Here is a 27977-nt window from a genome sequence, read left to right as displayed (position 1 = left end):
CCATGGGTTCTAATATTCCAAAATTCCCTGGGGATGTGGAAAGGTTCCAGTGGATTAGAAAAATGCTAATATAACGCCCTTATTCAAAAAGGAAGAGTGGCAGAAAGTAGGAAACTACAGACCAGTTAGTTTAACATCTGTTTTTAGGAAATTGTTAGAATCCATTATTAAGGAAGTCATCACAGGACATTTGGAAAGTCAAAACACAATCCATCAGTGTGAGCACGGTTTTATGAAGGGTAAATCGTGTGCAACTAATTTGCTGGAGTTCTTTGAAGATGTAACAAGCCAAGTGGATAATGGGGATCCTGTAGATGTATATCTGGACTTCCAGAAGACATTTGAGAAGATGTTGTACATAAAGTTGATCCACAAGGTAAGATCACAATGGGGTTAGGGGTAATTTATTAATTTGGATAGAAGACTGGCTAACCAACAGAAGGCAGAGAGTCGGGATAAATGGGTTTTTTCTGGTTGGCACAGGGTTCGGTTCTCGGGCCCCAACTATTTACAATATATATGAATGACTTGGACGCAGGGATAGAAGGTGCTATAGCCAGATTTGCAGATAACACTAAAATAGGTGGGATAGAAGTTGCAATGAGGAAATAGGTGAGTGGGCTAAAATGTGGCAGATGGAATTTAACATGGTAGGTGTGAGGTTATCTATCCATTTTGGTTGGAAAAATGGAAAGGCAACTTATTATCTAACTGGAGATAAACTTCAGAGTGCTTCGATGCAAAGGGATCTGGGTGGATGAATCACAGAAAACTAGTATGCAGGTACAGCAGGCAATAAGGAAGGCAAATGGAATTTTGGTCTTTATAGCTAAAGGAAGAGGGTGTAAAAGTAGGGAAGTATTGCTACAACTGTACCAGGCATTGGTGAGACCGCACTTGAAGTACTGTGTACAATTTTGGTCCCCTTATTTGAGGAGGGATGTAGTTGTATGAGGCAGTTCAGACGAGATTGACTCCAAGATCAGGGCTTTGTCTTATGAAGAGAGATTGAGCCGTCTAGCCTTAATACTCACTTGAGTTTAGAAGATGAGAGGGGATCTAATTGAGGTGTATTAGATAGTAAAAGGTATTGACAAAGTAGACGAAGAGCGGATGCTTTCTTTGTGGAGCAATTTAGAATGAGAGGTCATAGTTTTAGGATAAGGAGTAGCAGATTTAAAACAGAGCGGGGAGAAATTATTTCTCTCAAAGGGCTGAGAATCTGGAATTCATTACCCCAGAGTGTGTTGAATGCCAGAACATTGAGTAAATTTAAGGAGGAGATGGACAGAATGTTTAATTAGTAATGAGTTGCAGGGTTGTGGAGAACGGGCAGGAAAGTGGAGATGAGGCTGAGATGAGATCAGCCATGGTCTTATTGAATGGCAAAGTGTTGGTATCAGGATCTTACCTTCTTTGACTCAAGATGTGGAACAACGTCTGCTATTTTACACCTTGGCTTATCTTGCTGTTTGCTGGATATCATGGAAAATTAATAGCTTGCTAGATCTAGTCAAGGACTTCATCCTCATCTTTTTTGCAACCTGTTTGTGCCCTTGCAATACCAAAGGTGCAAGACTTAGGCCAGGTGCTGGAAAATGGGATTTGAATACTTCGGTGGTTGTTTTTGACTGGATGCGATGGGCCGAAGGGCCTTTATTACGCTGAAGACCTCTGTGAGTCAATAAGATTAATAAACTCATCAAGGAGTTTTTGGCTTGTTAATGAAGTGTCCAGAGATACTTAGCCTTTCTAAGATGTAAAGTATCTAAATAAGTGTCCACACGCATTCTAGGCTGTATCTTATACATTTATATATTCCACAAATGACACCTGAAAGGAAAACATAATTGATTTTTCAATGTATGTGTCACGTTGACTCAGCATTCTGGATCAGGAGGTTGTGGATTCCAGCCACACTCTACTTGAGCACTTAGTCCCGGATTTTGTGATCATGTATGAAGGAATGACGCCCGTCATTCACTTTCCTGACAGCTGGCTGCAAAGATTTCACCAACATTAGTTTGTAGACTTGTTCTAGTCTAGGATCTGATCCAGCACATAGCTTTCTGCAAGTGTACCGTGCTTTCTGTGGAATGTAATAGCAAGGTTCTTCAGTTAACCAGAATGAAGAATCTTTAACTGGCCCTCCATACCTGGGTTTTAATTTAACTGATCCGTGGTGGGTGGGGTGGGTAAGACATGGGGAGAGGGTTGCAGAGAGGGTGTTCGGCAGTAATTATGACTTATCACGCTGTTAAAAATTCACGTCTGCACACACTATCGTGAACATTTTCAGACAACTGTATTGTGAGCGTGTGCACACAGTCCACATTGCATTTATTTCCGTGCAGAGTCCATCAGCAAGGACTAAAACAATTCCTCCTGTGATGAGTCAGCATATTCCAGACAACACCTTCCCGACATCTGCATTTAACTGTGCAGGCACTGATTCCAGCAGTTGCTGTAAAGTTTACCCTGTTATAACAGCGGGTGCTGGTAGCCTGACCCTGATTCCTATTGTAAGATCTGGCCCAATGTCTGAGCTGACATTTTAGTGCAGCAGTGAAGGAGTCCTGCTCTCTTTCAGACAAGACATTAAATTATTGCTGTCAATGGAACCCCTCTCGTTCCAGATTATTTGGTATGTTTCTTGGCCGTGACTGAGCTCCAAAAATAATTGATTTGGTGTGAAGCACTTTGGGGATGTGATAGCACTCTCTAAATTCAAGGCATTTAAGACAGGTACTGGTATGTATGATTATGCACACACACAGTGCGAGCCATCTGAAGGTCTGCTTATGGACGTGTACAGCAATGTGACCCATGTCCTTTGTGAATTTGGATGCTTCTAATCCTTTTTAAAGAAGTTGTCATTACTATAATAGTCTGAACTTGTACTTCAGTAAATATGATTGCTTGTAGAGTTTTAATCGCCAGTAGCATTTTGAGCAACTTACCTGCAATTTAAAACACTTGTGTTATATTTCCACAGTTCTTTACTGAAAAGAAGAAACCTCAACCTTTCACACATCACTAGCAATGACATTCCACAAAGTATGCTGTCGGCTGGTATGTGCAGTAAGTACAATTTCAACCTCTTTCAATGTTACTTGGCAAAATCGACATTGCTGCAACAATAAATAGTGTATTTTGGTCGTCTTCCATTGATAACTGACAGAGGTTGATCATTTGTTGTGATGCATTTCCATTTTGGGTGCCATGTGTAATGACATCACTCCAGTGAGGAAGTGATATATTATCGCTTTGCTACTATTTTACTAATATCTGCAATGTAAAAGGATGGGCAAACAAGAGCTGCTGATATTGTGTGACGCAACGGTGACAATTAAGCTATTTCTATTTGTGTTTAAAAAGCCAGCCTGTTGCCTATTTATGAGCTGGGGGGGGGGGCATGCTGGGAATGGAAGAGAGCGCAAGAGCATTGCTTTAGTGCATTTCCTCAAGAGTTTAACATTTAAATCAATTAAATCTCTGGTGATCCCTGTAGGGAAATTGTGACGTGACGGTAGGAATTCACTTTCTCAAGACTGGATTAGACAGACGATTGACCTCCCAATGCTGCTCCTGCCAATTCTGGAGAAACAGCCCCTGTTCGGGTGATTCCTACTGGTGCAGTGTACACCCAGGCTGTTGTGACACTTGGATTGCCAGCCATGGGGATGATGGTATCAGGGCAAACAAAAAATCATCTGGGAACGGCGCTCTTGTAATTTTTCCAAATTTGCTGATGACACCAAATTAGTGGAAAGTTAAGTGAGGAGGATGTAAGGAGGCATCAAGGTGATGAGGACAGTTTAAGTGAATGGACTTGAACATGGAAGATGGAATATTATGTGAAAAATTGTGAAGTTATTCACTTTGCTGTAAAAACATAATGCCAGTGTATTTGTTAAATGGTGAGAGGTTAGCAAGTACAGGTCGCAAAGAGGCATGAGTGTCCTTGTTCATGTGTCATTAAAAGCTATCATGCAGGTGCAGCAAGCTATTAGGAAGGCACAGTGGTATGCTGGCCTTCATCGCAAGGGGACTTGAGTACAGGAGCAAAGATGTCCTGCTGCAGTTGAAAAGAGCCTTGGTGAGACCTTGCCTGGTGTATCATGTACAGGTTTGGTCGTCTTATCTATGGAGGAATATACTTGCCATAGAGGGACTAATTCCTGGGATGTTGGGAATGTCCTCTGAGGGGAGATTGAAAAGACTGGGTCTGTATTCCCTTGAGTTTCAAAGGATGAAGTTAGACCTCATTGAAACTTGCAAAATTCTCACAGGATGTGATAGGGTGGATGTGGATAAGATCTTTCCCCTGGCTCGTGAGATTTAATCTCAGGATATGCGGTAGGCCATTTAAGACAGAGATGAGGAGACATTTCTTCACTCAAGAGGGTGGTGAATGTTTGTCAATCTCTACCCCAGAGACTTTCATATATTTCTGGAGACTAATGTTGTCAAGGGACATGGAGATAGCATGGAAAAGTAATATTGAAATCGATGCGGGAAAGTGACATTGAGGTAGATGATCAGCCATGATCTAATTGAATGGCAAAGCAGGGTGATTGACCTACCCCTGTTCCTATGTTCCTCAGAAAGCAACTGGTAGAAGGTGGAAGATAAACATTAAACTGGGTAAGAGCTATACACACGGGGACAGAGGGAGAAAGCGAGCGAGTAACATGCACTTGGGAAGGGAGAGAGAGCAATGCATACTGGAATAAAGAGATTGGAGCATGTTGTACATTGTGATTCCCAGAAGTTCAATATAATCATACTTTCCAGTTTGAATATATTTCTCACTGGCTCGGTCGGGGACATGGGCTATAATCAATGTGGGGTCGCTCCTGGGCTGGGGGGGATGGGGTAATCCAGCGCCCGTGGGCCCGGCATGCCACCCCTCTGGATCGTTTATACACATAATAGGGGTGGCTCCAGCTGCTGCCTGTCTGTCCTACAAAAAGCCCCATGACAGGGCTACATCAGTGGCAATATGATACACATTACATTTCATCTGCCACTTCTTTGTCCACTATCCTTGCCTGTCCAAGTCCTTCTGTAGTCCCCCTGCTTCCTCAAAACTATCTGCCCTTTAACTCCCACTGTCCTTTAACTCCCAATGACCGTGGTGGCCGCCAACCGCACAGCTGAAGACTATTGCAATGGTGAATTGGCAATTCCAGTAATGTGAGCACTTCACAGCTGCAGGTTCTGCTTGTAGCTGCTCCTGCTGGTGTCTGCAGAGGCCTGGAGGCTGCTCTTGCTGTTTCCTTCCTTTTCTGTAGTCGGAAAGAAGGGCAATTTGTTCTAAGATTGCTGGGTCCTGGAACACTGGACACGGGGACAAACGAGTCCAGAAGGCAATCCGGTTTGAAGCAAGAAGATGCTGCGGGACCTGTTGGGTGACATTGCTCCAAATGGGCCACCTGCTGACGTTGTTGAAGAAATGTTTTTGTCGATTGCTGATGCTTTTATTCATGGTGTGGTGAGTGCTGTGTGTAACTGGCACATCACTGTGGGTTAAACACGCTGGAGGTCAAAGACGTTTAACTGGACCTTGAACAGCAGTGGACTGTGTGAATGCCAAGATTTGGTTCTGGTGAGATGGGCCGTGTGGGAGGATCTGCATAGCTGTGGTTCCTGGATGGAGAATGGCACTGATGTGTGGAACATGTAACACATTGATGGACAGATTATTTCTACAATAAAGTTCTGGACATTATAACACATAGTGCGTGTTTGTTTGTTCTTTGTAAAAATGCGCTGATATACCTTTGTATTGGTACCAATATGGAACGATGATGTTTCCTTGTTGTTTCATGGTTAGCGTGATATGTGGATTGTTATGTTAGTTAATTTTAAAACCTTTGATACTGTTTACCGTTTAATTAAAAAAATTCCTGCGTGGATCCCTGTGGGTGCATGTGCCATGAAGCAGGGGGTTGTGACAGCTTCGCATCCTAATCAGACTGTGAGGCCTGGACATTTTCCCTGAACTCTGGAGGCAGCAACACCACAGATCCAGCAGCCAATATGAGGGAGGAGCTGGCCAGAGTTGATTGGAGAGGAAGACAGTGGAACAACAATGTTAGGGGTTTTTCGGGGTTATCAGGAGGCACTACAGAAATTCATCCCAAGGAGGAGGAAACATGCTAAGGAGGGGACGAGGCATCCCGCCTCCCATCCATTGACTCTGTCTGCACCTCCCGCTTGGGAAAGCTGGCAGTATAATCAACGGCGCCTCCCACCCGAGTTATTCTCTCTTCCCACTTCTTCCATCACGCAGGAGAAACAAAATTCTGAGAACATGCACTAATACATTCAGAATTAGCTTCTTCCCCTCCTGAATGACCCTCTCATGGACTGAAATGATCTCTCCACACATCTACTAAGGAGCACTGCACTCCGTATGCTTCACCCAATGTCTGTGTCTATATATTTACCTTATGTGTCTATCATATAGCCTAGGTTATTTCATGTAAAAGCGAGCAGAGGACAACTGAAAAAGCAATATCGGGGGCGGGGAAGATGAAATATGAGTGTATGCTAGCTGGTAATATAAAAGAAGATAGCAAGAGTTTTTTCAATATATAAAAGGTAAGAGACAGGCAAGAATACACATTGAACCACTGGGAAATGAGGCTGGAGAAGTAGTAATAGGCAGAGGAACTGAATAGTTACTTTGCAGCAGTCTTCACAGTGGAAGACACCAGTGGGATACCAGAACTTCAGAAGAATTAGGAGGCAGAGATCAGTGTAGTGGCCATCACTAAGGAGAAGGTTCCAGGGAAAGTGAATGGTCTGAAGGTGCTTAAATCACCTGAAACGGATGGACTACACCCAAGGTTCTAATTTCAGATAGCTGAGGAGATTGTGGAGGCATTGGTGGTGATCTTTCAGGAATCACTGGTGGCAGGGAGGGTCCCAGAGGATTGGACATGTCTAATGAAACACCCCTGTTTAAGAAGGGAGGGAGGCAGAAGACAGGAAATTATAGGCCAGTCATTCGTAAGATTTTAGAGTCCATTATTAAAGATGAGATTGCGGAGTACCTGGAAGTGCATGATAAAATAGGGCTGAGTCAGCACGGCTTCATCATGTCTGACATCTGTTAGAGTTCTTTGAGGAGGTAACAAGGAAGTTAGGCAAAGGAGAATCAGTGGGCGTGATTTACTTAGATTTACAGAAGGCCTTTGACAAGGTCCCGCATAGAGACTGTTAAATAAGTTAAGAGCCCATGGTGTTAAAAGTAAGATACGGGCATGGATAGAGGATTGGCTGACCGGCAGAAGGCAGAGAGTGGGGATAAAGTGATCTTTTTTAGGATGACAGATGATGACGAGTGATATGCCTCAGGGGTCGGTGTTGGGACCACAACTTTTCACAATATACATTAATGATCTGGAAGAAGGAACTGAGGGCACTGTTAAGTTTGCAGATGATACAAAGATATGCAGAGGGACAGGTAGTTTTGAGTAAGCATGGGGGCTGCAGAAGGATTTGGACAGTCTAGGGGAGTGGGCAATGAAGTGGCAGATGAAATACAATGTGGAAAAGTGTGAGTTTATGCACTTTGGTAGGAAGAATGAAGGCATATACTATTTTCTAAATGGGGAAAGGGTTAGGAAGTCAGAAGCACAAAGCGACTTCAAGTCAAGATTCTCCTTAAGGTTAATTGAGCAAGTTCAGTCGGCATTTAGGAAGGCAAATGCAAAATTAGACTTCATGTCAAGAGGGCTAGAATCCACGACCAGGAATATACTTGAAAATGTACTTGAGAATGTACTTCTAGGGCTATATAAGGCTCTTGTCCATTTGGAGTATTGTGAGCAGTTTTGGGCCCCGTATCTAAGGAAGGATATTCTGGCCTTGAAAAGGGTCCAGAGGAGTTTCACAAGAATAATCCCTGGAATGAAGAGCTTGTCACATGAGAAGTGGTTGAGGACTCTGGGTTTGTACTCATTGGAGTTTAGAAGGATGAGTGGGGATCTGATTGAAACTTGCAGGATACTGAGGCCTGGATAGAGTGAACGTGGAGAGGATGTTTCCATTGGATGTTTCAGACTGGAGGGTTGATCCTTTAAAACAGAGATGAGGAGGAATTTCTTCAGTCAGAGGGTGGTGAATCTGTGGAACTCTTTGCCGCAAAAGGCTGTGGAGGCCAAATCACTGAGTGTCTTTAAGACAGAGATAGATAGGTTCTTGATTAATAAGAGGATTGGCGGTTATGGGGTGAAGGCAGGGGAATGGGGATGAGAAACATCAGCCATGATTGAATGGGGGAGCAGACTCGATGGGCTGAATGGCCTAATTTTGCTCCTATGTCTTATGGTCTTATTGCAACAACCAAGACCTGGGCCACAGCACTGGGGACATCCCTGCGTCAAGAGGACGTGTTGGACCGGGGGGGGGCTGTGCGTCATGGCCATCACTGACTAAGCCGCGCTTTGGACACCACTACTCATGGTGCTGACATTGTGCTCCATGCCTCAGTGGCACGCTTTGCTGGCACAATCTCCTGAGCCCTTAAACTTGGGGACTCCTTCAATCGGCCATTGACATGCTTGAGTGCAGCTGTGTCACTGACATCCCCCTCTAAATCACACGGCCGCACCCTATCGACTGCATCAGCTCCAAGATAGTCTGGTTCAGAGGCTTTGCATCTGACTCCTGGGATCCAGAAGACCTCTGACTGCTGTCTCCCCTGGTCGTTCCTGCCTGCATTGGTGGAAAGTGGGGATGACAGCCGTGAGCCTCGGAGCTCTCCTCGGAGGTAACCTTTGGTATGGCAGGGGAGGGGCTGCCTCAGATGGGCAGGCACCATCTCATTGAGATCCTATGGGAAAAAGGACATGTGGTCAGTTGGAGGAAAGGGTCGCTGGCCCGCATGAACAATTTACAAGTGGCATGTCACCTGGTTGGAGGCTGAACGATCCTCACCACTGTGGCGCAGGCTGATTTTGACGTCGGTGGCCGTTCTGTTCTCGGCCACTCCCGCGGTCTCTGGGTCCTTTTCCGTCTGTTCCAACTTCTCCGGCATGTTTCGCGCCTGGCTGAGGGGGTGGGGCATGGCGGGGGACAGACGTGGACACCACTGCTGGGCATCGGTAGTGTGCGTTGTTGGGTGCCAGTGGGTGCTGGGGCCCAATGCAGACCGGTGGAGGTTGTTGAGTTTCTTGCAGCACTGGGTGGCAGTCCTCCCGGTGACATTCCCCAAGCTGACGCCGGCTGCCACTGCCTCCCAGGCGGCACTAGTTGCGCTTTGGCTGACCCGCCGACCCCTTTGGGGGGAACAGGGTATCCCACCTGGACTCCACCATTTCCTGGCCTGGCCAGGTCAGCATCCCTGAATTGAGGTGCTGATCTCCATGGTGACATGGCTGCGTGCTGTCTAGGGTTTGCTCTGCGGTATTGGTTTAAGTGCTGCTTCCCCTTGTTAGCAGGGTGCTGCGGGGCGCGCTCCCGGCGAATCATCTGGCGGGACAGTCATTTGCAGCATGAAGCCCGTGGGGCATCGTTAAGTGGTCTAATTAACGTTAGATAACTGTGACAGCCTCACTGGGTTGGCCATTGGATAACACCAGGCAATTCCCACTCGCTACTGCACTTCGAATTAATTTGGTCAGTTTGCGGCCAAAGTTTCTAAATCTTGTCGGAATAATATAACAATATTAAAGAAACATACACTAATGGACTGAGAGATAGCAACATACACTGAGAAAGGAAGAGGTCATATTCGAACAAAGAACAACAAAGAACAAAGAAAAGTACAGCACAGGAACAGGCCCTTCAGCCCTCCAAGCCCGTGCCGACCATGCTGCCCGACTAAACTACAATCTTCTACACTTCCTGGGTCCGTATCCCTCTATTCCCATCCTATTCATATATTTGTCAAGATGCCCCTTAAATGTCACTATCGTCCCTGCTTCCACCACCTCCTCTGGCAGCGAGTTCCAGGCACCCACTACCCTCAGTGTAAAAAAACTTGCCTCGTACATCTACTCTAAACCTTGCCCCTCGCACCTTAAACCTATGCCCCCTAGTAATTGACCCATCTACCCTGGGGAAAAGCCTCTGACTATCCACTCTGTCTATGCCCCTCATAATTTTGTAGACCTCTTATCAGGTCGCCCCTCAAACTCCGTTGTTGCAGTGAGAACAAACCGAGTTTATTCAACAGGCAATTAGACTGTGATGTGTGCTATTGTACAAAACGTGTTTATTACATGAGTCAGGCAACTTTGCTGCTGCTCCCTGAGGATCAACCTCACCCCCCGATACTGAACATCAGCTGTGGGTGTGGGAGTTACTGGAATGGAACTTGCATTGGTTTTGTAAGTTGCTGTGTATTGTAAAAAGTCAGCAAAAAAAAAAGTCCACAATGTTTTTGAAATCTTTATTGTCACAAGTAGGCTTATATTTACATGGTAATGAACTCATGAAATCAGTGTTATTTACTTGGTGTTTCTCATTGCAGCAATTCTGTAGAAACATTACTTAACTGCAAATCTTTCTGTTCCTTGTCACCTTTCTTTGATTTATAAATTATTTGTCTCGCTCTTGAAAAAAAAGTCAATTTCTTTCCTCCAAGCTTGTTGATAAATTCAACCAAGGTAAATGCAACAACATTCACAAACCGTGGGAAATGTCATATAACTAAGCATCACATTGGGGTGTCACCTGATTGGTTGTGAGGTGATCAAATGTCACATGATTAAATCTTTGGGAATGTGTCAAACCAGAGCTGACAAGCCTAATAGTGACGCAGCTTCACGATAAGTTTGTGAATTGAGAATTGATGCTACTGTGAGGAAGGATCGGGTTTGGCCACGATCACACATTATGTTAAAATTCTAAATTCAGCAGTTATATCTATATGAAGGACCAACAGGTCTGAGTCTGAATAGATGATGTTTTTATTCATGCTGGTTTGTGCAGTTATAGATCTGTTTTTCCGATATTAAGTGTGTCAGAATCTCAGGGTATTGGGTGTCACGACACCCTGGGCTACTGCGCAGTCAATTCCAGCCACACTTGACCCGGAGTCACAACACAGGTGGAATTAGATGTTATTTTAAAATACCCGAGGCCCTTGGCTGAGCCCAATAAACTGCAGTCACCAGGTTTGTAACTTTAACACAAGTAACCTTTTATTATGGACAGGATTATAAATAAACATGCAGAAAATATAACTGACTAGCTAATACCCTTTTCCAAACCCCACTTTCCTATCTACCCCCACTCTACACATGCACAGAGGTTGCCAGTTGCCAGTTAGCCAACCCTCCTAAACCAGATCCAAAGATTCACTCGTTGCTGAAGAGTCTGGCCTTTCCTCTCCAAACATAATGTCCTGACAAACACAGTGCTTCAGCTTGCTTGCAGTGGGTTCTGTTACAGCAGACCTGTGTTTAGATGGGTGGACTCTGGATAGCTCCTAACTGCTGTTAGCCATTCACTTGCTTTTTGAGACACCGAATCTTTTCTTCCTGATCGCCTTCATTTAATGACGTGATACAGGCTGAATTTTTTGTTCTGAATGATTTTGACGTAAACCTTGTGGCAGATTTTCTTAATTAGGTAAATTGCATTTATATCATCTTGGTGTCCATGGTAGCTGTTGCATTTTTGGATGTTTCAGTGCTTGCTGCAATCTGCTGATCATGAGGAACAGCCTAAATGTCTGAAGGCCACGGAGACGTTGGTGGAAAGGACAGACAGGTGGCAGATGAAATCCAATGCAGGGGAGTGGAAAGTGATTTATTTTGGTAGGGAGAGCATGGAGAGACAATATAAAATAAAGAGCACAATTCTAAAAGGGGAGCAGGAGCAGAGTGACCTGGGTGTGCATGTGCATAAATTCAGTGAAGAGTGCAAGGAAGGCACGTCAGGAGCAGTACCAGGCAAACCTAAAACTGAGGTGTCAACCTGGCGAAGCTACAACACAGGACTATGTGCATGCCAAACAGAATAAGCAGCAAGCAATAGAGCTAAGTGATCCCACAAACAACAGATCAGGGCTGGATTCTCTGTTCTGGAGACTTAAGTGCTCCTGCCAGTGGAGAATTGCTACTGGTCACTGCTGGGACTAGGAACAGTGCCCAGGTACGATTTCCTCTCATTTACCATGCTAATTTATGCATAGAGCAGAGCTTGCCAGATTCCGTTGGAATGTGGGAATTGGGCACGTCGTTTTCAGGCCGACCCAATCCTGAGGACCAGCAGCTGGTTTGCACCACCAATGCAAAATCCTGTGTCGTGTGCGCCCCCCCACTTATAATTAGGGGAATCCTGCCCATTCACCACCATGGAAAGAAAGGGTCACCCCCGCCACAGCACGCATGCTGAGGGTGACCAGAGCTCCTGCTTGAAAGCTGAAGAGCAGTCCAGGCAGTAGAGTAAAAAAGCATTGCATTTCACTAACATCTGCTTCTTCAGACAGATGTGTTTAAATTAGCAGCTGTTACAAGTGTCAGAGGCTTCCTCCAAAGCCTAGTACACATGAGTGGGCTTTAAATCCCCTGACAGCCTGTGAAATGCAAATCTTCCATTCAATTTTACACAGCTATAAATTGCATCAGCCATTGATTGACAGTTTTTTTTACTCCAGAGACAGGTGCTTTGCAGATTCTTGATCTAGCTTTCCCTTCACACTTGAATGTATCTCACGTACCCTGCTTTGATGTGAACCACAATGTTTATAAACACTTTTGCTCTGAAAGCACTTAGCTGCTTTTGATGTGATGAGGAACTGTTAGTCGGGAGAAGGATGTGTATTGTGGGGGGTGGGAGCCCTTCTGATGGATTTTGGTGGTACACCTCTTTTATGCACTGACCCTATTGCTCCACTGAGTCAAGGCAAACTTACATCAAATCCTGCCCTGAGGATTTCCCGCTGTGCGGGTCAGTGCACAGAGGGGGGTTGGAAACATCGGATTTTCTTGCTCGACCGGCAGTATACCCTCTGCCGCAGGTTTCCTGGCAGCATGAAATGAAAATGAATGAAATGAAATGAAAATGAAATGAAATGAGGTGAAGCATGGGGTGGCTTCAATGGGAATTCCCAGTGAGAGGGGCGGGAGCAGAGTATTCTGCTGCCACCGAACGACACACTACCTTCCACCGCTGAGAAACACGTGGTTGGGTGGCCGGACAATCCCACCCGATAATTTACAGCCTCAGAGAGTGGCTTCACGATGAGGCCTGTGGTATCCAGCAGTGCTGAGAACATTCTGGCCGACTGTGTCTTCTAGCTTGATGCCTCCTTCTCCATTCCCAGCTCACCCTCATTGTGCTATCTGACAGGATGAGCAAACAGCAATTACTATGACCATGGACCTCTTGCCATCCGCCCCAAATCCCTTCCTTTGTCCTAACCTCGCTGTCTGATTCTTGTTTTCAGACATCCATGAATTGTCACCTCCTGCAGGAGCCCCAGGTAGTGGAAGCAGAACAACAGTACAGCACTGATGAAGAAGCCCTTTCACTTGATATGCAGGTAGCAGCCACCAGCTCCAATTTTGGCACCTTAGAGGCTGATATAGAGTTGAGATCAGCATGTTGTGAGTCATCTGGGCACGGGTTGCCTGCAGTTAGGGGTAAAGGATAGCTTGTTTGCCAACTTACTGGAGGGCAAGGTTGCAGACTTGTACTGCTGCAGAGAACTGAGGTGATTACCTCAATGGGCCAGAGCAGAGAGAATGCAGAATGGACACACACACCGAGATGGTAGCTGCATTGATGGGTTCGATTGAAGTTTTCTCCGTCTCGCCTCGTGTGTGATTGATGGTGCTACAATTTATTGAGCAGACTTAAAAAGGAATATGGAGCTCCGGATCGCCCCGGAGTGCCTGCGAATCGGCCCCCAAGCAGCTAACGCAACATCGGCGTTTAAGCACTGGCTGGCGTGCTTTGAGGGATACCTCCGAACGGCCCCCGACAGACCCAAGCAGCTAACGCAACATCGGCGTTTAAGCACTGGCTGGCGTGCTTTGAGGGATACCTCCGAACGGCCCCCGACAGACCAACAGAAGACCAGAAGATGCAGGTCCTGCATTCCAGGGTGAGTCCCGAAATCTACTCACTCATCGAGGACGCGGAAGAATTCCCAGCGGCGATCAACTTGCTGAAGGCGATCTACATTAGGCCCATCAACCAGGTCTACGCATGCTACCAGCTCGCGACAAGACGACAAATCCCCGGGGAATCGCTAGACGAATTCTTCAACGCTCTAACGATCCTGGGAAGAAACTGCAACTACCCAGCGGTTACGGCGAACGAACATACGGACCTCCTGATCAGAGACGTTTACGTAGCAGGTTTAGCATCGTCGCAAATTCGCCAGAGACTTTTAGAGAAAGACTCTCTCGGACTCACAGAGGCACGGGCCCTTGCAGCCTCCCTCGACGTGGCCTCCCAATATGCCCGCGCCTATGCCCCCGACCGCACTACAGCCCCTTGGGCTCCGTGGACCCCCGCCGCAACCGACCCCCCGGCACCCCCAATCCCCCCCACAAGCGTGCGCGGCCAGAATCCCAGACCACCCGGGGGGGGCCCCGCTGCTATTTTTGTGGGCAGCCAAAACACCCCCGCCAGCGCTGCCCGGCCCGCTCGGCCACCTGCAAAAGCTGCGGTAAAAAGGGGCACTACGCAGGGGTGTGCCAGTCCCGTGGGGTCGCCACTATCTCCGGGGAAGAAACGGGACCACGGACTCAACCCCCCCCAGCGACCCACGGGCGGCCAACAGGCACCGCCATTTTGGGCCCCGGACACCACGAGGGGGGGACGGGCGCCGCCATCTTACTTCCCACAGGCCACGTGCGATCCATGGGAGCGGCCATTTTGTCCATCCCCGGCCGCGTGCGACCCATGGGAGCTGACATTTTGTCAACCCCCGACCGTGTGCGATCCATGGGAGCTGACATTTTGTCAACCCCCGACCGCGTGCGATCCATGGACGCCGCCATCTTGGCTGACAGGCAAGGACCCCAGCGTGGACGGCTCCACACTGCCTGAAGACAACGATCTGATGCACCAACCACGTTTGGCATCGGTAACCCTCGACCAGACGCGGCCCCGGACGCTCCAGATGACCACGACAAAGGTGCTGGTGAATGGGCACGAGACGCCGTGTTTGATCGACTCTGGGAGCACGGAGAGTTTTATTCACCCATACACGGTAAGACGCTGTTCCCTTGTAATTCGGCCAAGCACCCAAAAAATGTTCCTGGCGGCGGGGTCCCACTCCATTGCAATCAAAGGGTTCTGCATCGCAAACCTAACGGTACAGGGGAGAGAGTTCAAAAATTACCGGCTGTATGTCCTTCCCCGCCTCTGCGCTCCCAGTCTCCTGGGGTTGGACTTCCAATGTCTTCCAAGCTTAACATTCAAATTTGGTGGCCCTATACCCCCACTGACTATCTGCGGCCTTGCGACCCTCAAGGTCGAACCGACCTCCCTGTTTGCGAACCTCACCCCGGATTGCAAACCCGTCGCCACTAGGAGCAGACGGTACAGCACCCAGGACCGGACGTTTATCAGGTACGAAGTCCAGCGGCTGCTGAAGGAAGGCATAATCCAGGCCAGCAATAGTTCCTGGAGAGCCCAGGTGGTAGTAGTGAAGACAGGGGAGAAGCAAAGGATGGTCATAGACTACAGTCAGACCATCAACAGGTACACGCAGCTAGATGCGTACCCTCTTCCCCGCATATCCGACATGGTCAATCCGGTGACCGCAAGTACACTGCCTTCGAAGCAGACGGGCGGCTATACCATTTCTTAAGGGTTCCATTCGGCGTCACAAACGGAGTCTCGGCCTTCCAACGGGAGATGGACCGAATGGTTGACCAGCACGGTTTATGGGCCACGTTCCCGTACCTCGCCAACGTCACCAGCTGCGGCCACGACCAGCAGGACCACGACGCCAACCTCAGCAAATTCCTCCAGACCGCTAACGCCCTCAACCTCACCTACAACAAGGAAAAATGTGTGTTTAGCACCGACCGTCTAGCCATCCTTGGCTACGTAGTGCGTAATGGAGTGATAGGCCCTGACCCCGAACGCATGTGCCCCCTCATGGAGTTCCCTCTCCCCCACTGTGCCAAAGCCCTGAAACGCTGCCTGGGCTTCTTTTCTTATTACGTCCAGTGGGTTGCTCAATACGCAGACAAGGCCCGCCCACTAATCCAGTCCACTACTTTTCCCCTGTTGACCGAGGCCCGCCAGGCCTTCAGCCGCATCAAAGCGGATATCGCAAATGCCACGATGCGCGTCATATTGGAAGCTATGCGACATTGGAGGCATTACCTGGCCGGTAGGAGATTCACTCTCCTTACTGACCAACGGTCGGTAGCCTTCATGTTCGATAATGCCCAGCGGGGCAAGATAAAAAACGACATGATCCTGCGGTGGAGGATCGAACTCTCCACCTACAATTATGAGATCTTGTATCGTCCCGGAAAGCTGAACAAGTCGTCCGATGCCCTATCTCGCGGCACATGTGCCAACGTACAAGTGGACCGTCTCCAAGCCCTCCACGAGGACCTCTGCCACCCGGGGGTCACTCATTTCTACCACTTCATAAAGGCCCGCAACCTCCCGTACTCCGTCGAGGAGGTCCGAACAGTCACCAGGAACTGCCAAATCTGCGCAGAATGCAAACCGCATTTTTTCAGGCCAGATAGAGCGCACCTGATAAAGGCTTCCTGTCCCTTTGAACGCCTCAGTTTGGACATCAAGTGCCCCCTCCCCTCCACCGATCGCAACACGTACTTTCTTAATGTCGTTGACGAATACCCCCGTTTCCCCTTCGCCATCCCCTTCCCCGACATGACCGCGGCCACGGTCATTAAAGCCCTATGCACCATCTTTACACTGTTCAGTTTCCCCGCCTACATCCATAGCGATAGGGGGTCCTCCTTCATGAGTGACGAGTTGCATCAATTCCTGCTCAGTAAGGGCATAGCCTCGAGCAGGATAACCAGCTACAACCCCCGGGGGAATGGGCAGGTAGAGAGGGAGAATGGAACGGTCTGGAAGACCGTCCTACTGGCCCTAAGGTCTAGGAGTCTCCCAACTTCCCGCTGGCAGGAAGTACTCACGGATGCCCTTCATTCTATCCGGTCCCTGCTGTGTACCACCAATAAGCAAACGCCACACGAGCGCCTCCTTGTCTTCCCTAGGAAGTCCGCTTCTGGAACGTCACTTCCCACCTGGCTGGCAGCACCGGGACCCATTCTGATCGGAAACATGTGCGGGAGCACAAATCAGACCCACTGGTGGAGAAGGTACATCTACTCCACGCAAACCCGCAGTACGCCTACGTGGCGTACCCAGACGGCCGACAGGACACGGTCTCTCTGCGGGACCTGGCGCCCGCCGGAGCTTCCCACACCCCCCCCCCCCCCAACACCAATCACCTCCCCCTCCCGCCGGTGCACACCACAGCTACCCCCTTCCCGGGGGGATCGGTTCTCCTCCCAGGCCCATCCAGGAGTAAGGAAACAGAAGGGGACAGCGCGATGCCCCCAGAGTCGACCGGACCCAAGCCAGCACCACCACCACCACCCGGGCTGAGACAATCGGAAAGGACGACCAGAGCACCATCTCGACTCATCAAATCAACTGAAGATGTATATAATTCAGTGGCCCAGTAAAGCGGCATGGTTGTATATAGTTCAATGGTTAAGGCACCGACCCTGTAAACCCCTACCACCATACCACCCACCACCCCGCCGGGTTCTTTTTTAACAAGGGGAGAACGTGGTGGTATGTATTAGGGGTAATACGGTACACCAGGGATGCCGAGGAGCTATTGGAAGACAGCTGCTGGGTCCCGATTGGATCTGCCGCCTACTGGGCTCCACCCAGATAGGCGGGGTATAAGAACCCGGTTTACTCCCCGCAGCTGCATTCTGTGACTGAGCTGCTGGGGAACAAGTCTGCTCAATAAAGCCTCGATTGAAGTTCTCTCCGTCTCGCCTCGTGTGTGATCAATGCTGCTACAATGTGCTTATGCTTTTCTTTTGCAGAGTGAACAATGAAGAGATGCCTTCACATTTGGTTACCAGGCTAAATCAAAAGATCATAAGAATTAGGAGCAGGCGGAAGCCATTCAACTCATTGAACTTGCTGTGCCTTTAATAAGGTCATGCCTATTTCAAATCCTGATGTCTTATCGCCCGATTGGCCTACATTACATCAGGATGACTTCTATTGAAGGTTTCCCAGCCCACATGGGTTGCCCTTTGTTATCTGACAGCATCACATGGGTTAGAAAGGTCAAGTGGCCTAAGGCCTCTGTAGCAATGCTGCACATGGCAATTTCACACCTCTTAAGCATAAAGAAATAATTTAGATCATTTCAGTGGCAAGACAGATGTGCATTCTTCTCTGGTTACTGTTCCCAATTGCTCATATTTGTCTTAAAAGATGGCCTTCTCTTTTCCCAGCTCTAGGGCCCAGTTTCCACTTTCGTATTTTCTTTCACTTTTGATTGCTTTTATTTCCTTAATGATGGCATCTTGAAACTAGGTGCCTGCAGTGTTTAAAATAGATGATCGGTGGTGGGTTCGAGGAGGATGACCTCTGTTCCCCGTTCTAGGTAATGGGACAATTTGCAGACAACCCCACTTCGGAGCACTGTCCAGTGGTTCTCTGCATGCGTGAGAAGATTTGTTGAAGATAAGATTGATCACACCTATGATACTGAAATGATGAAATAACAGGCTGATATGCACTATCTCATCTCTTGTTATTAAATTAAGGTACTGGAGAGTGAGACTCAATTAAACTTTGACCATGAATCAGCAACTTGTGAGAAGAAGGGCAGGCATTGAAAGTAAATTCTTAGCTAATTGGCTCTCTATTTATGATTCTCTTGAGACTGCGTATATATGCTGCTGCACATTCACCATTGAAGAGATGATATTAAATATCTTTTAAATAAATTATTTAAACTTCATATTCTTGAACTGGGTGCCCTGATAACAATGGGGCCTCTTGCACCAATTAAGGTGATCAGTTTTACATTTTGTGTTAACCTTGGGAGTAATTTTTCATCTATCCTTCACATGTTGGCCTCTGGTATAAATTGCTTTCACTGATGCTTCTGTTGTCTGTTTTGATCAATATACGTGGGTGTTATTTTTGCTTGCTTAAGATGCAGAGGACGGGGCTGAAACTGCAGCTTTGAAGTATCTCTTGGCAATTAGTGATATATTTTTCAACACTTGATTAAATGAATGCCATTTCTCTTGCTTGTCTCCGCCAAAATGCTTTAAGTGCAGATTTTTGGTTGTCATGGCAGTATGATTGTAGGGCTGGACCTGTTACTGTCTTTGCAAATTTCAATCAAATCACCAAATTAGCTATGTTAATGTGTTTTACAGATGCAAGGTTAAAGTTGAAATATGTTAACATTATCTCAGCATCTAGTTGAATTTCTTAAAGTTCTTGAATTTTGCTCATTGACTTAAAGCTATGTTCAGATTTCATTGCATTGCCTCCTTCATCCTTTCCAAGTTAACCGGTGTCCTGTGTACGCATATTAATACATATGTTTGACAGTCATTCTTATTATATTAAGGTCACGCAGTAGCTTCAATATATAATGTTGACATGTTACTGCAAAAACGTATTATGCAGGGTATGGTTTTAAGTACCCAGGGTTAATTAGCCTAAAATATTTTGTTTTTCCTCTTCAAAGCAGCAGATGAAAATAAGGCGTCACCTATCAGCCCATATGGGGAAACTTTCTTATACCACAGACCTGAAGATGATCAGGTGAGTTTAAATTACAAAAGAATATATAATGGACTGTGTTTAAAAGAGGACTTACTGAATGGCTGCTGTATCTGTACTCCTATTAAAATCTCTGAACAGAATCTACGGGGAAATTGTTAAATGTTGGGCTAACATTGATATATTATTGCCGGATCATTAGTATCATTATACTTCAACAGTAATGTAATTCTCCAGAATAAATTCTTTGTATTTTTGTCACCAAGGATATTAGCGAACTAGTTACTAAAATTCAACCCCTTGAGCTTCCTTAAATTGATGGAAGTTATTTTGATGGGTACATTATACATAGTCTCTGATGATCGCCACAACATTGTTTAAACTGTCCAAGGGCATTGTGTAAAATGAACATGGTTCCTACTCTGTAGAGATCTTGAATTTATAAAAATAAAATGAGAAAATCCTGTTTTAAACGTTATTGGCTAACTATGGCACCAGGGGCCAGAGCTGCTGTCAGTCAAAGGTTGTTGGCAGTTTTGGCATTTTAGAGGGCAGCACGATGGTGCAGTGGTGGCACTACAGTCTCATGGCGCCGAGGTCCCGGGTTCGATCCCAGCTCTGGGTCACTGTCCGTGTGGAGTTTGCACATTCTCCCTGTGTTTGTGTGGGTTTCGCCCCCACAACCCAAAGATGTGCAGGCTAGGTGGATTAACCATGCTAAATTGCCCCTTAATTGGAAAAAATTAATTGGGTACTCTAAATTTATCATAAAAAGTTTTGTCAATTTAGTTTAACGATGATAATCTACAGTGTCCTTCTCATATCAACAAGCCTCAAAAAACTTGTTAAATAAACCATTGAGTGAACTATATGGTATATGTGCAGAAAGCTGTAATAATCCTTATAGTTGCAATACTATTCGAAGGTTAGTAAAATGAATAATTGGTGTAATTTGCTCATGAGTTATTCTGTAATAATAATGTATAATATGTGTAATGGAATTAACGACTGATGACTGGATGTTTAGTGTCCTGCTATAAGTATTTGTTTGGATACAGTGGTGCTAGTCGCTCCAGTAGGTACTGTCGTACTTTATGTTTGAGTCTACTCATTGTATCATATATCGAACAATACAGTAGTGACAGGAGAACAACAAAAATATTTCCCTGTGATTTGAACTGGATATTCCTGTCTTTGCTTGTACCCCCATATATGCCTCTGCAAGAACCGTTTTAAGACAAGGCCATATAGAAGTCATTATACTGTTTATTTCACAGCTCATGAATGAACAGAACGGTGGTTACAATTAAACTTATTTAGTTTAATCAGTATACCTTAACATTTTGATAATTATACAACTTAGAATTGTACAAAATAATACTGTACATTTACATTGGTCATCTTATCTATATAGATTTGAATTATTGTCAAACTTCCTTACAAAACTAGCTCTGTTAATTGACAGCTTTTAACCTGCAGTCCAAAGACGTGCAGGTTAGGTGGGTTGGCCATGATAAATTGCCCTTAGTGTACCAAAAAGGTTAGGAGGGATTATTGGGTTACGGAGGTAGGGTGGAAGTGAGGGCTCAAGTGGGTCGGTGCAGACTCGATGGGCCGAATGACCTCCTTCTGCACTGTATGTTCTATGTTCTAGCCAGGATATACCGTGATTTTGTATCAGACTTACAAAAGTGAGATAACTGATGATCTTCAATTAATGTGGTGTGAATTGATAAAGATAGAAGAAACCATAAATTCCCCTGGGTGCAGGTTCCTTCCGCATTTCCACAGGGTGCAGGTACCTTCCGAATTTACCCGGGTACAGGTTCCCTCGAATTTTCTCCGGGTGCATGTTCCTTCCGAATTTCCACAGGGCTCAGGATCCTTCCGAATTTCTCCTGGGTAAAGGTTCCTTCCGAATTTCCACAGGGTGCAGGTTCCTTGCGAATTTCCACTGGGTGCAGGTTCCTTCTGCATTTCCACCGGGTGCCGGTTACATCCGAATTTCCACTGGGTGCAGGTTCCCTCCGAATTTCGCACGGGTGCAGGTTCCTTCCGAATTTCTCCCGGGTACAGGTTCCCTCTGAATTTCCCCCGGGTGCAGGTTCATTCCGAATTTCCACTGGGTGCAGGTTCCTTCCGAATTTCCACTGTGTGCAGTTTCATTCCGCATTTCCACTGGGTGCAGTTTCATTCCGAATTTCCACCGGGTGCAGGTTCCTTCTGAATTTCCACTGGGTGCAGGTTCCTTCCGAATTTCCACTGGGTGCAGTTTCATTCCGAATTTCTACCGGGTGCAGGTTCCTTCCGAATTTCCACTGGGTGCAGGTTCATTCAACATTTTCACTGGGTGCAGGTTCCTTCCAAATTTCCACTGGGCGCAGATTCCTTCTGAATTTTACCGGGTGCAGGTTCCTTCCAAATTTCTCCCGGGTACAGGTCCCCTCCGAATTTCTCCCAGGTACAGGTTCCTTCCAAATTTCACCCGGGTGCAGGGTCCTTCCGAATTTCCACTGTGTGCAGGTTCCTTCCGCAATTCCACCGGGTGCAGGTTCCTTCCGAATTTCCACTGGGTGCAGGTTCCCTCCAAATTTCTTCTGGGTGCAGGTTCCTTTGATTTTCCACTGGGCGTAGGTTCCTTCCGAATTTCCACTGGACCAGGTTCCCTCCAAATTTCCGAGGCTGGTTTAGCACAGTGGGCTATACAGCTGGCGTGTAATGCAGAACAATGATAGCAGTGCGGTTTCAATTCCGGAACCGGCCCCCCCGAACTTGCGCCGGAATGTGGCAACCAGGGGCTTTTCACAGTAACTTCATTGGAGCCTACTTGTGACAATAAGCGATTATTATTATAATTATAATTTCTCTCGGGTACAGAATCCTTCTGAATTTCTCCTGGGCACAGGTTCCTTCAGAATTCCCGCCGGGCGCAGGCTCCTTTTGAACTTCTGCCGGGTGCAGGTTCCTTCCGAATTTCTCTTGGGTGCAGGTTCCTTCCAAATTTCTCCCGGGTGCAGGTCCCTTCCGAATTTCCACTGGGCGCAGCTTCCTTCCGAATTTCCACTGGGCGCAGGTTCCTTCCAAATTTCCACTGTGCGCACGTTCCTTCTGAATTTCCCCCGGGCGCAGGTTCCTTCTGAATTTCCCACGGGCACAGCCTCCTTCTGAACTTCTGCCGGGTGCAGGTTCCTTCCGAATTTCTCTTGGGTGCAGGTTCCTTCCAAATTTCTCCCGGGTGCAGGTCCCTTCCGAATTTCCACTGTGTGCAGGTCCCTTCCGAATTTCCACTGGGCGCAGGTTCCTTCCAAATTTCCACTGTGCGCACGTTCCTTCTGAATTTCCCCCGGGCGCAGGTTCCTTCTGAATTTCCCACGGGCACAGCCTCCTTCTGAACTTCTACCGGGTGCAGGTTCCTTCTGCATTTCCACCGGGTGCAGGTTCATTCCGAATTTCCACTGGGTGTAGTTTCATTCCGAATTTCCACCGGGTGCCGGTTCCTTCCGAATCTCCACTGGGTGCAGGTTCCTTCCGAATTTCCACTGTGTGCAGTTTCCTTCCGCATTTCCACCGGGCACAGGTTCCTTCCGAATTTCCACTGGGTGCAGGTTCCTTCCGAATTTCCACTGGGTGCAGGTTCCTTCCGAATTTCCACTGTGTGCAGGTTCCTTCCGCATTTCCACCGGGCACAGATTCCTTCCGAATTTCCACTGGGTGTAGTTTAATTCCGCATTTCCACCGGGTGCAGGTTCATTCAACATTTTCACTGGGTGCAGGTTCCTTCCGAATTTCCACTGGGTGCAGGTTCCTTCCGAATTTCTCCCAGGTACAGGTTCCTTCCACAATTCCACCGGGTGCAGGTTCCTTCCGAATTTCCACCGGGCGCAGGTTCCCTCCAAATTTCTTCTGGGTACAGGTTCCTTTGATTTTCCACTGGGCGTAGGTTCCTTCCGAATTTCCACTGGACCAGGTTCCCTCCAAATTTCTGAGGCTGGTTTAGCACAGTGGGCTATACAGCTGGCATGTAATGCAGAACAATGCTAGCAGTGCGGTTTCAATTCCGGAACCGGCCCCCCCGAACTTGCGCCGGAAAGTGGCGACTAGGGGCTTCTCACAGCAACTTCATTGGAGCCTACTTGTGACAATAAGCGATTATTATTATAATTATAATTTCTCCCGGGTCCAGATTCCTTCTGAATTTCTCCTGGGCACAGGTTCCTTCTGAATTTCCGCCGGGCGCAGGCTCCGTTTGAACTTCTACCGGGTGCAAGTTCCTTCTGAATTTCTCCTGGGTGCAGGTTCTTTCTGAATTTCTCCTGGACGCAGGTTCCTTCTGAATTTCTCGTGGGTGCAGGTTCCCTCTGAATTTCTCCTGGGTGCAGGTTCCTTCTGAATTTCTCCTGGGTGCAGGTTCCTTCCGAATTTCTCCTGGGCGCAGGTTCCTTCCAAATTTCTCCCGGGTGCAGGTCCCTTCCGAATTTCCACTGGGTGCAGGTCCCTTCCGAATTTCCACTGTGCGCAGGTTTCTTCTGAATTTCCCCCGGGCGCAAGCTACTTCTGAACTTCTACCGGGTGCAGGTTCCTTCTGAATTTCTCCTGGGTGCAGTATCCTTCTGAATTTCTCCTGGGAACAGACTCCTTCTGAATTTCCCCCGGGCGCAAGCTCCTTCTGAACTTCTACCGGGTGCAGGTTCCTTCTGAATTTCTCCTGGGTGCAGGTTCCCTCTGAATTTCTCGTGGGCACAGGTTCCTTCTGAATGTCCGCCGGGCGTAAGCTCCTTGAACTTCTACTGGTTGCAAGTTCCTTCTGAATTTGTCCTGAGTGCAGGTTCCTTCTGAATTTCTCCTGGGTGCAGGTTCCTTCTGCATTTCCACCGGGTGCAGGTTACATCCGAATTTCCACTGGGTGCAGGTTCCCTCTGAATTTCGCACGGGTGCAGGTTCCTTCCGAATTTCTCCCGGGTACAGGTTCCCTCTGAATTTCCCCCGGGTGCAGGTTCATTCCGAATTTCCACTGGTGCAGGTTCCTTCCGAATTTCCACTTGGTTCAGGTTTCTTCCGAATTTCCACTGTGTGCAGTTTCATTCCGAATTTCCACCGGGTGCAGGTTCCTTCCGCATTTCCACTGGGTGCAGGTTCCTTCCGAATTTCCACTGGGTGCAGGTTCATTTAACATTTTCACTGGGTGCAGGTTCCTTCCAAATTTCCACTGGGCGCAGATTCCTTCTGAATTTTACCGGGTGCAGGTTCCTTCCGAATTTCTCCCGGGTACAGGTTCCCTCCGAATTTCCCAGGGGTGCAGGGTCCTTCCACATTTCCACTGGGTGCAGGGTCCTTCCGAATTTCTCCCAGGTACAGGTTCCTTCCGCAATTCCACCGGGTGCAGGTTCCTTCCGCATTTCCACCGGGTGCAGGTTCCTTCCGAATTTCCACTGGGTGCAGGTTCATTCAACATTTTCACTGGGTGCAGGTTCCTTCCAAATTTCCACTGGGCGCAGATTCCTTCTGAATTTTACCTGGTGCAGGTTCCTTTCGAATTTCTCCCGGGTACAGGTTCCCTCCGAATTTCCCAGGGGTGCAGGGTCTTTCCGAATTTCTCCCGGGTACAGGTTCCTTCCAAATTTCCCCCGGGTGCAGTGTCCTTCCGAATTTCCACTGGGTGCAGGTTCCTTCCGAATTTCTCCCAGGTACAGGTTCCTTCCGCTATTCCACCGGGTGCAGGTTCCTTCCGCATTTCCACCGGGTGCAGGTTCCTTCCGAATTTCCACTGTGTGCAGGTTCCTTCCGCATTTCCGACCGGGCACAGGTTCCTTCCGAATTTCCACTGGGTGCAGGTTCCTTCCGAATTTCCACTGGGTGCAGTTTCATTCCGAATTTCCACCGGGAGCAGGTTCCTTCCGAATTTCCACTGGGTGCAGGTTCATTCAACATTTTCACTGGGTGCAGGTTCCTTCCAAATTTCCACTGGGCGCAGATTCCTTCTGAATTTTACCGGGTAAAGGTTCCTTCCGAATTTCTCCCGGGTACAGGTTCCCTCCGAATTTCCCAGGGGTGCAGGGTCTTTCCGAATTTCTCCCAGGTACAGATTCCTTCCAAATTTCCCCTTGGTGCAGGGTCCTTCCGAATTTCCACTGGGTGCAGGTTCCTCCCGAATTTTCACCGGGTGCCGGTTCCTTCCGAATTTCCACTGGGTGCAGGTTCCTTCCGCATTTCCACCGGGCGCAGGTTCCTTCCGAATTTCCACTGGGTGCAGGTTCCTTCCGAATTTCCACTTGGTGCAGGTTCCTTCCGAATTTCCACTGTGTGCAGGTTCCTTCCGCATTTCCACCAGGCACAGGTTCCTTCCGAATTTCCACTGTGTGCAGTTTCATTCCGAATTTCCACCGGGTGCAGGTTCCTTCCGCATTTCCACTGGGTGCAGGTTCCTTCCGAATTTCCACTGGGTGCAGGTTCATTTAACATTTTCACTGGGTGCAGGTTCCTTCCAAATTTCCACTGGGCGCAGATTCCTTCTGAATTTTACCGGGTGCAGGTTCCTTCCGAATTTCTCCCGGGTACAGGTTCCCTCCGAATTTCCCAGGGGTGCAGGGTCCTTCCACATTTCCACTGGGTGCAGGGTCCTTCCGAATTTCTCCCAGGTACAGGTTCCTTCCGCAATTCCACCGGGTGCAGGTTCCTTCCGCATTTCCACCGGGTGCAGGTTCCTTCCGAATTTCCACTGGGTGCAGGTTCATTCAACATTTTCACTGGGTGCAGGTTCCTTCCAAATTTCCACTGGGCGCAGATTCCTTCTGAATTTTACCTGGTGCAGGTTCCTTTCGAATTTCTCCCGGGTACAGGTTCCCTCCGAATTTCCCAGGGGTGCAGGGTCTTTCCGAATTTCTCCCGGGTACAGGTTCCTTCCAAATTTCCCCCGGGTGCAGTGTCCTTCCGAATTTCCACTGGGTGCAGGTTCCTTCCGAATTTCTCCCAGGTACAGGTTCCTTCCGCTATTCCACCGGGTGCAGGTTCCTTCCGCATTTCCACCGGGTGCAGGTTCCTTCCGAATTTCCACTGTGTGCAGGTTCCTTCCGCATTTCCGACCGGGCACAGGTTCCTTCCGAATTTCCACTGGGTGCAGGTTCCTTCCGAATTTCCACTGGGTGCAGTTTCATTCCGAATTTCCACCGGGAGCAGGTTCCTTCCGAATTTCCACTGGGTGCAGGTTCATTCAACATTTTCACTGGGTGCAGGTTCCTTCCAAATTTCCACTGGGCGCAGATTCCTTCTGAATTTTACCGGGTAAAGGTTCCTTCCGAATTTCTCCCGGGTACAGGTTCCCTCCGAATTTCCCAGGGGTGCAGGGTCTTTCCGAATTTCTCCCAGGTACAGGTTCCTTCCAAATTTCCCCTTGGTGCAGGGTCCTTCCGAATTTCCACTGGGTGCAGGTTCCTTCCGAATTTTCACCGGGTGCCGGTTCCTTCCGAATTTCCACTGTGTGCAGGTTCCTTCCGCATTTCCACCAGGCACAGGTTCCTTCCGAATTTCCACTGTGTGCAGTTTCATTCCGAATTTCCACCGGGTGCAGGTTCCTTCCGCATTTCCACTGGGTGCAGGTTCCTTCCGAATTTCCACTGGGTGCAGGTTCATTTAACATTTTCACTGGGTGCAGGTTCCTTCCAAATTTCCACTGGGCGCAGATTCCTTCTGAATTTTACCGGGTGCAGGTTCCTTCCGAATTTCTCCCGGGTACAGGTTCCCTCCGAATTTCCCAGGGGTGCAGGGTCCTTCCACATTTCCACTGGGTGCAGGGTCCTTCCGAATTTCTCCCAGGTACAGGTTCCTTCCGCAATTCCACCGGGTGCAGGTTCCTTCCGCATTTCCACCGGGTGCAGGTTCCTTCCGAATTTCCACTGGGTGCAGGTTCATTCAACATTTTCACTGGGTGCAGGTTCCTTCCAAATTTCCACTGGGCGCAGATTCCTTCTGAATTTTACCTGGTGCAGGTTCCTTTCGAATTTCTCCCGGGTACAGGTTCCCTCCGAATTTCCCAGGGGTGCAGGGTCTTTCCGAATTTCTCCCGGGTACAGGTTCCTTCCAAATTTCCCCCGGGTGCAGTGTCCTTCCGAATTTCCACTGGGTGCAGGTTCCTTCCGAATTTCTCCCAGGTACAGGTTCCTTCCGCTATTCCACCGGGTGCAGGTTCCTTCCGCATTTCCACCGGGTGCAGGTTCCTTCCGAATTTCCAC

At 47.9% G+C, this 27977-nt stretch overlaps 1 protein-coding gene across 4 annotated transcripts in view; it reads left to right on the top strand.

Moving 5' to 3' along the window:
* arap2 (ArfGAP with RhoGAP domain, ankyrin repeat and PH domain 2) overlaps positions 1 to 27977 on the top strand; it is a 604005-nt gene that overhangs the window by 120210 nt on the left and 455818 nt on the right. For 2 of the 4 annotated variants that reach the window (XM_072496549.1, XM_072496547.1), the window contains 2 exons: positions 2996 to 3081; positions 19721 to 19794. In XM_072496549.1, coding sequence (XP_072352650.1) covers positions 3060 to 3081; positions 19721 to 19794 — 96 coding nt within the window. In that variant the 5' untranslated portion in view covers positions 2996 to 3059. Of the gene's footprint in view, positions 1 to 2995; positions 3082 to 19717; positions 19795 to 27977 lie in introns of all 4 variants that reach the window. The other 2 variants (XM_072496548.1, XM_072496546.1) reach the window with 1 other exon arrangement.

Source organism: Scyliorhinus torazame, chromosome 3 (genome assembly GCF_047496885.1).
Source record: "Scyliorhinus torazame isolate Kashiwa2021f chromosome 3, sScyTor2.1, whole genome shotgun sequence".
Taxonomy (NCBI): domain Eukaryota; kingdom Metazoa; phylum Chordata; class Chondrichthyes; order Carcharhiniformes; family Scyliorhinidae; genus Scyliorhinus; species Scyliorhinus torazame.
Note: the sequence above shows the minus strand (reverse complement) of the source record. Positions and strands in the feature narration are given on the sequence as shown.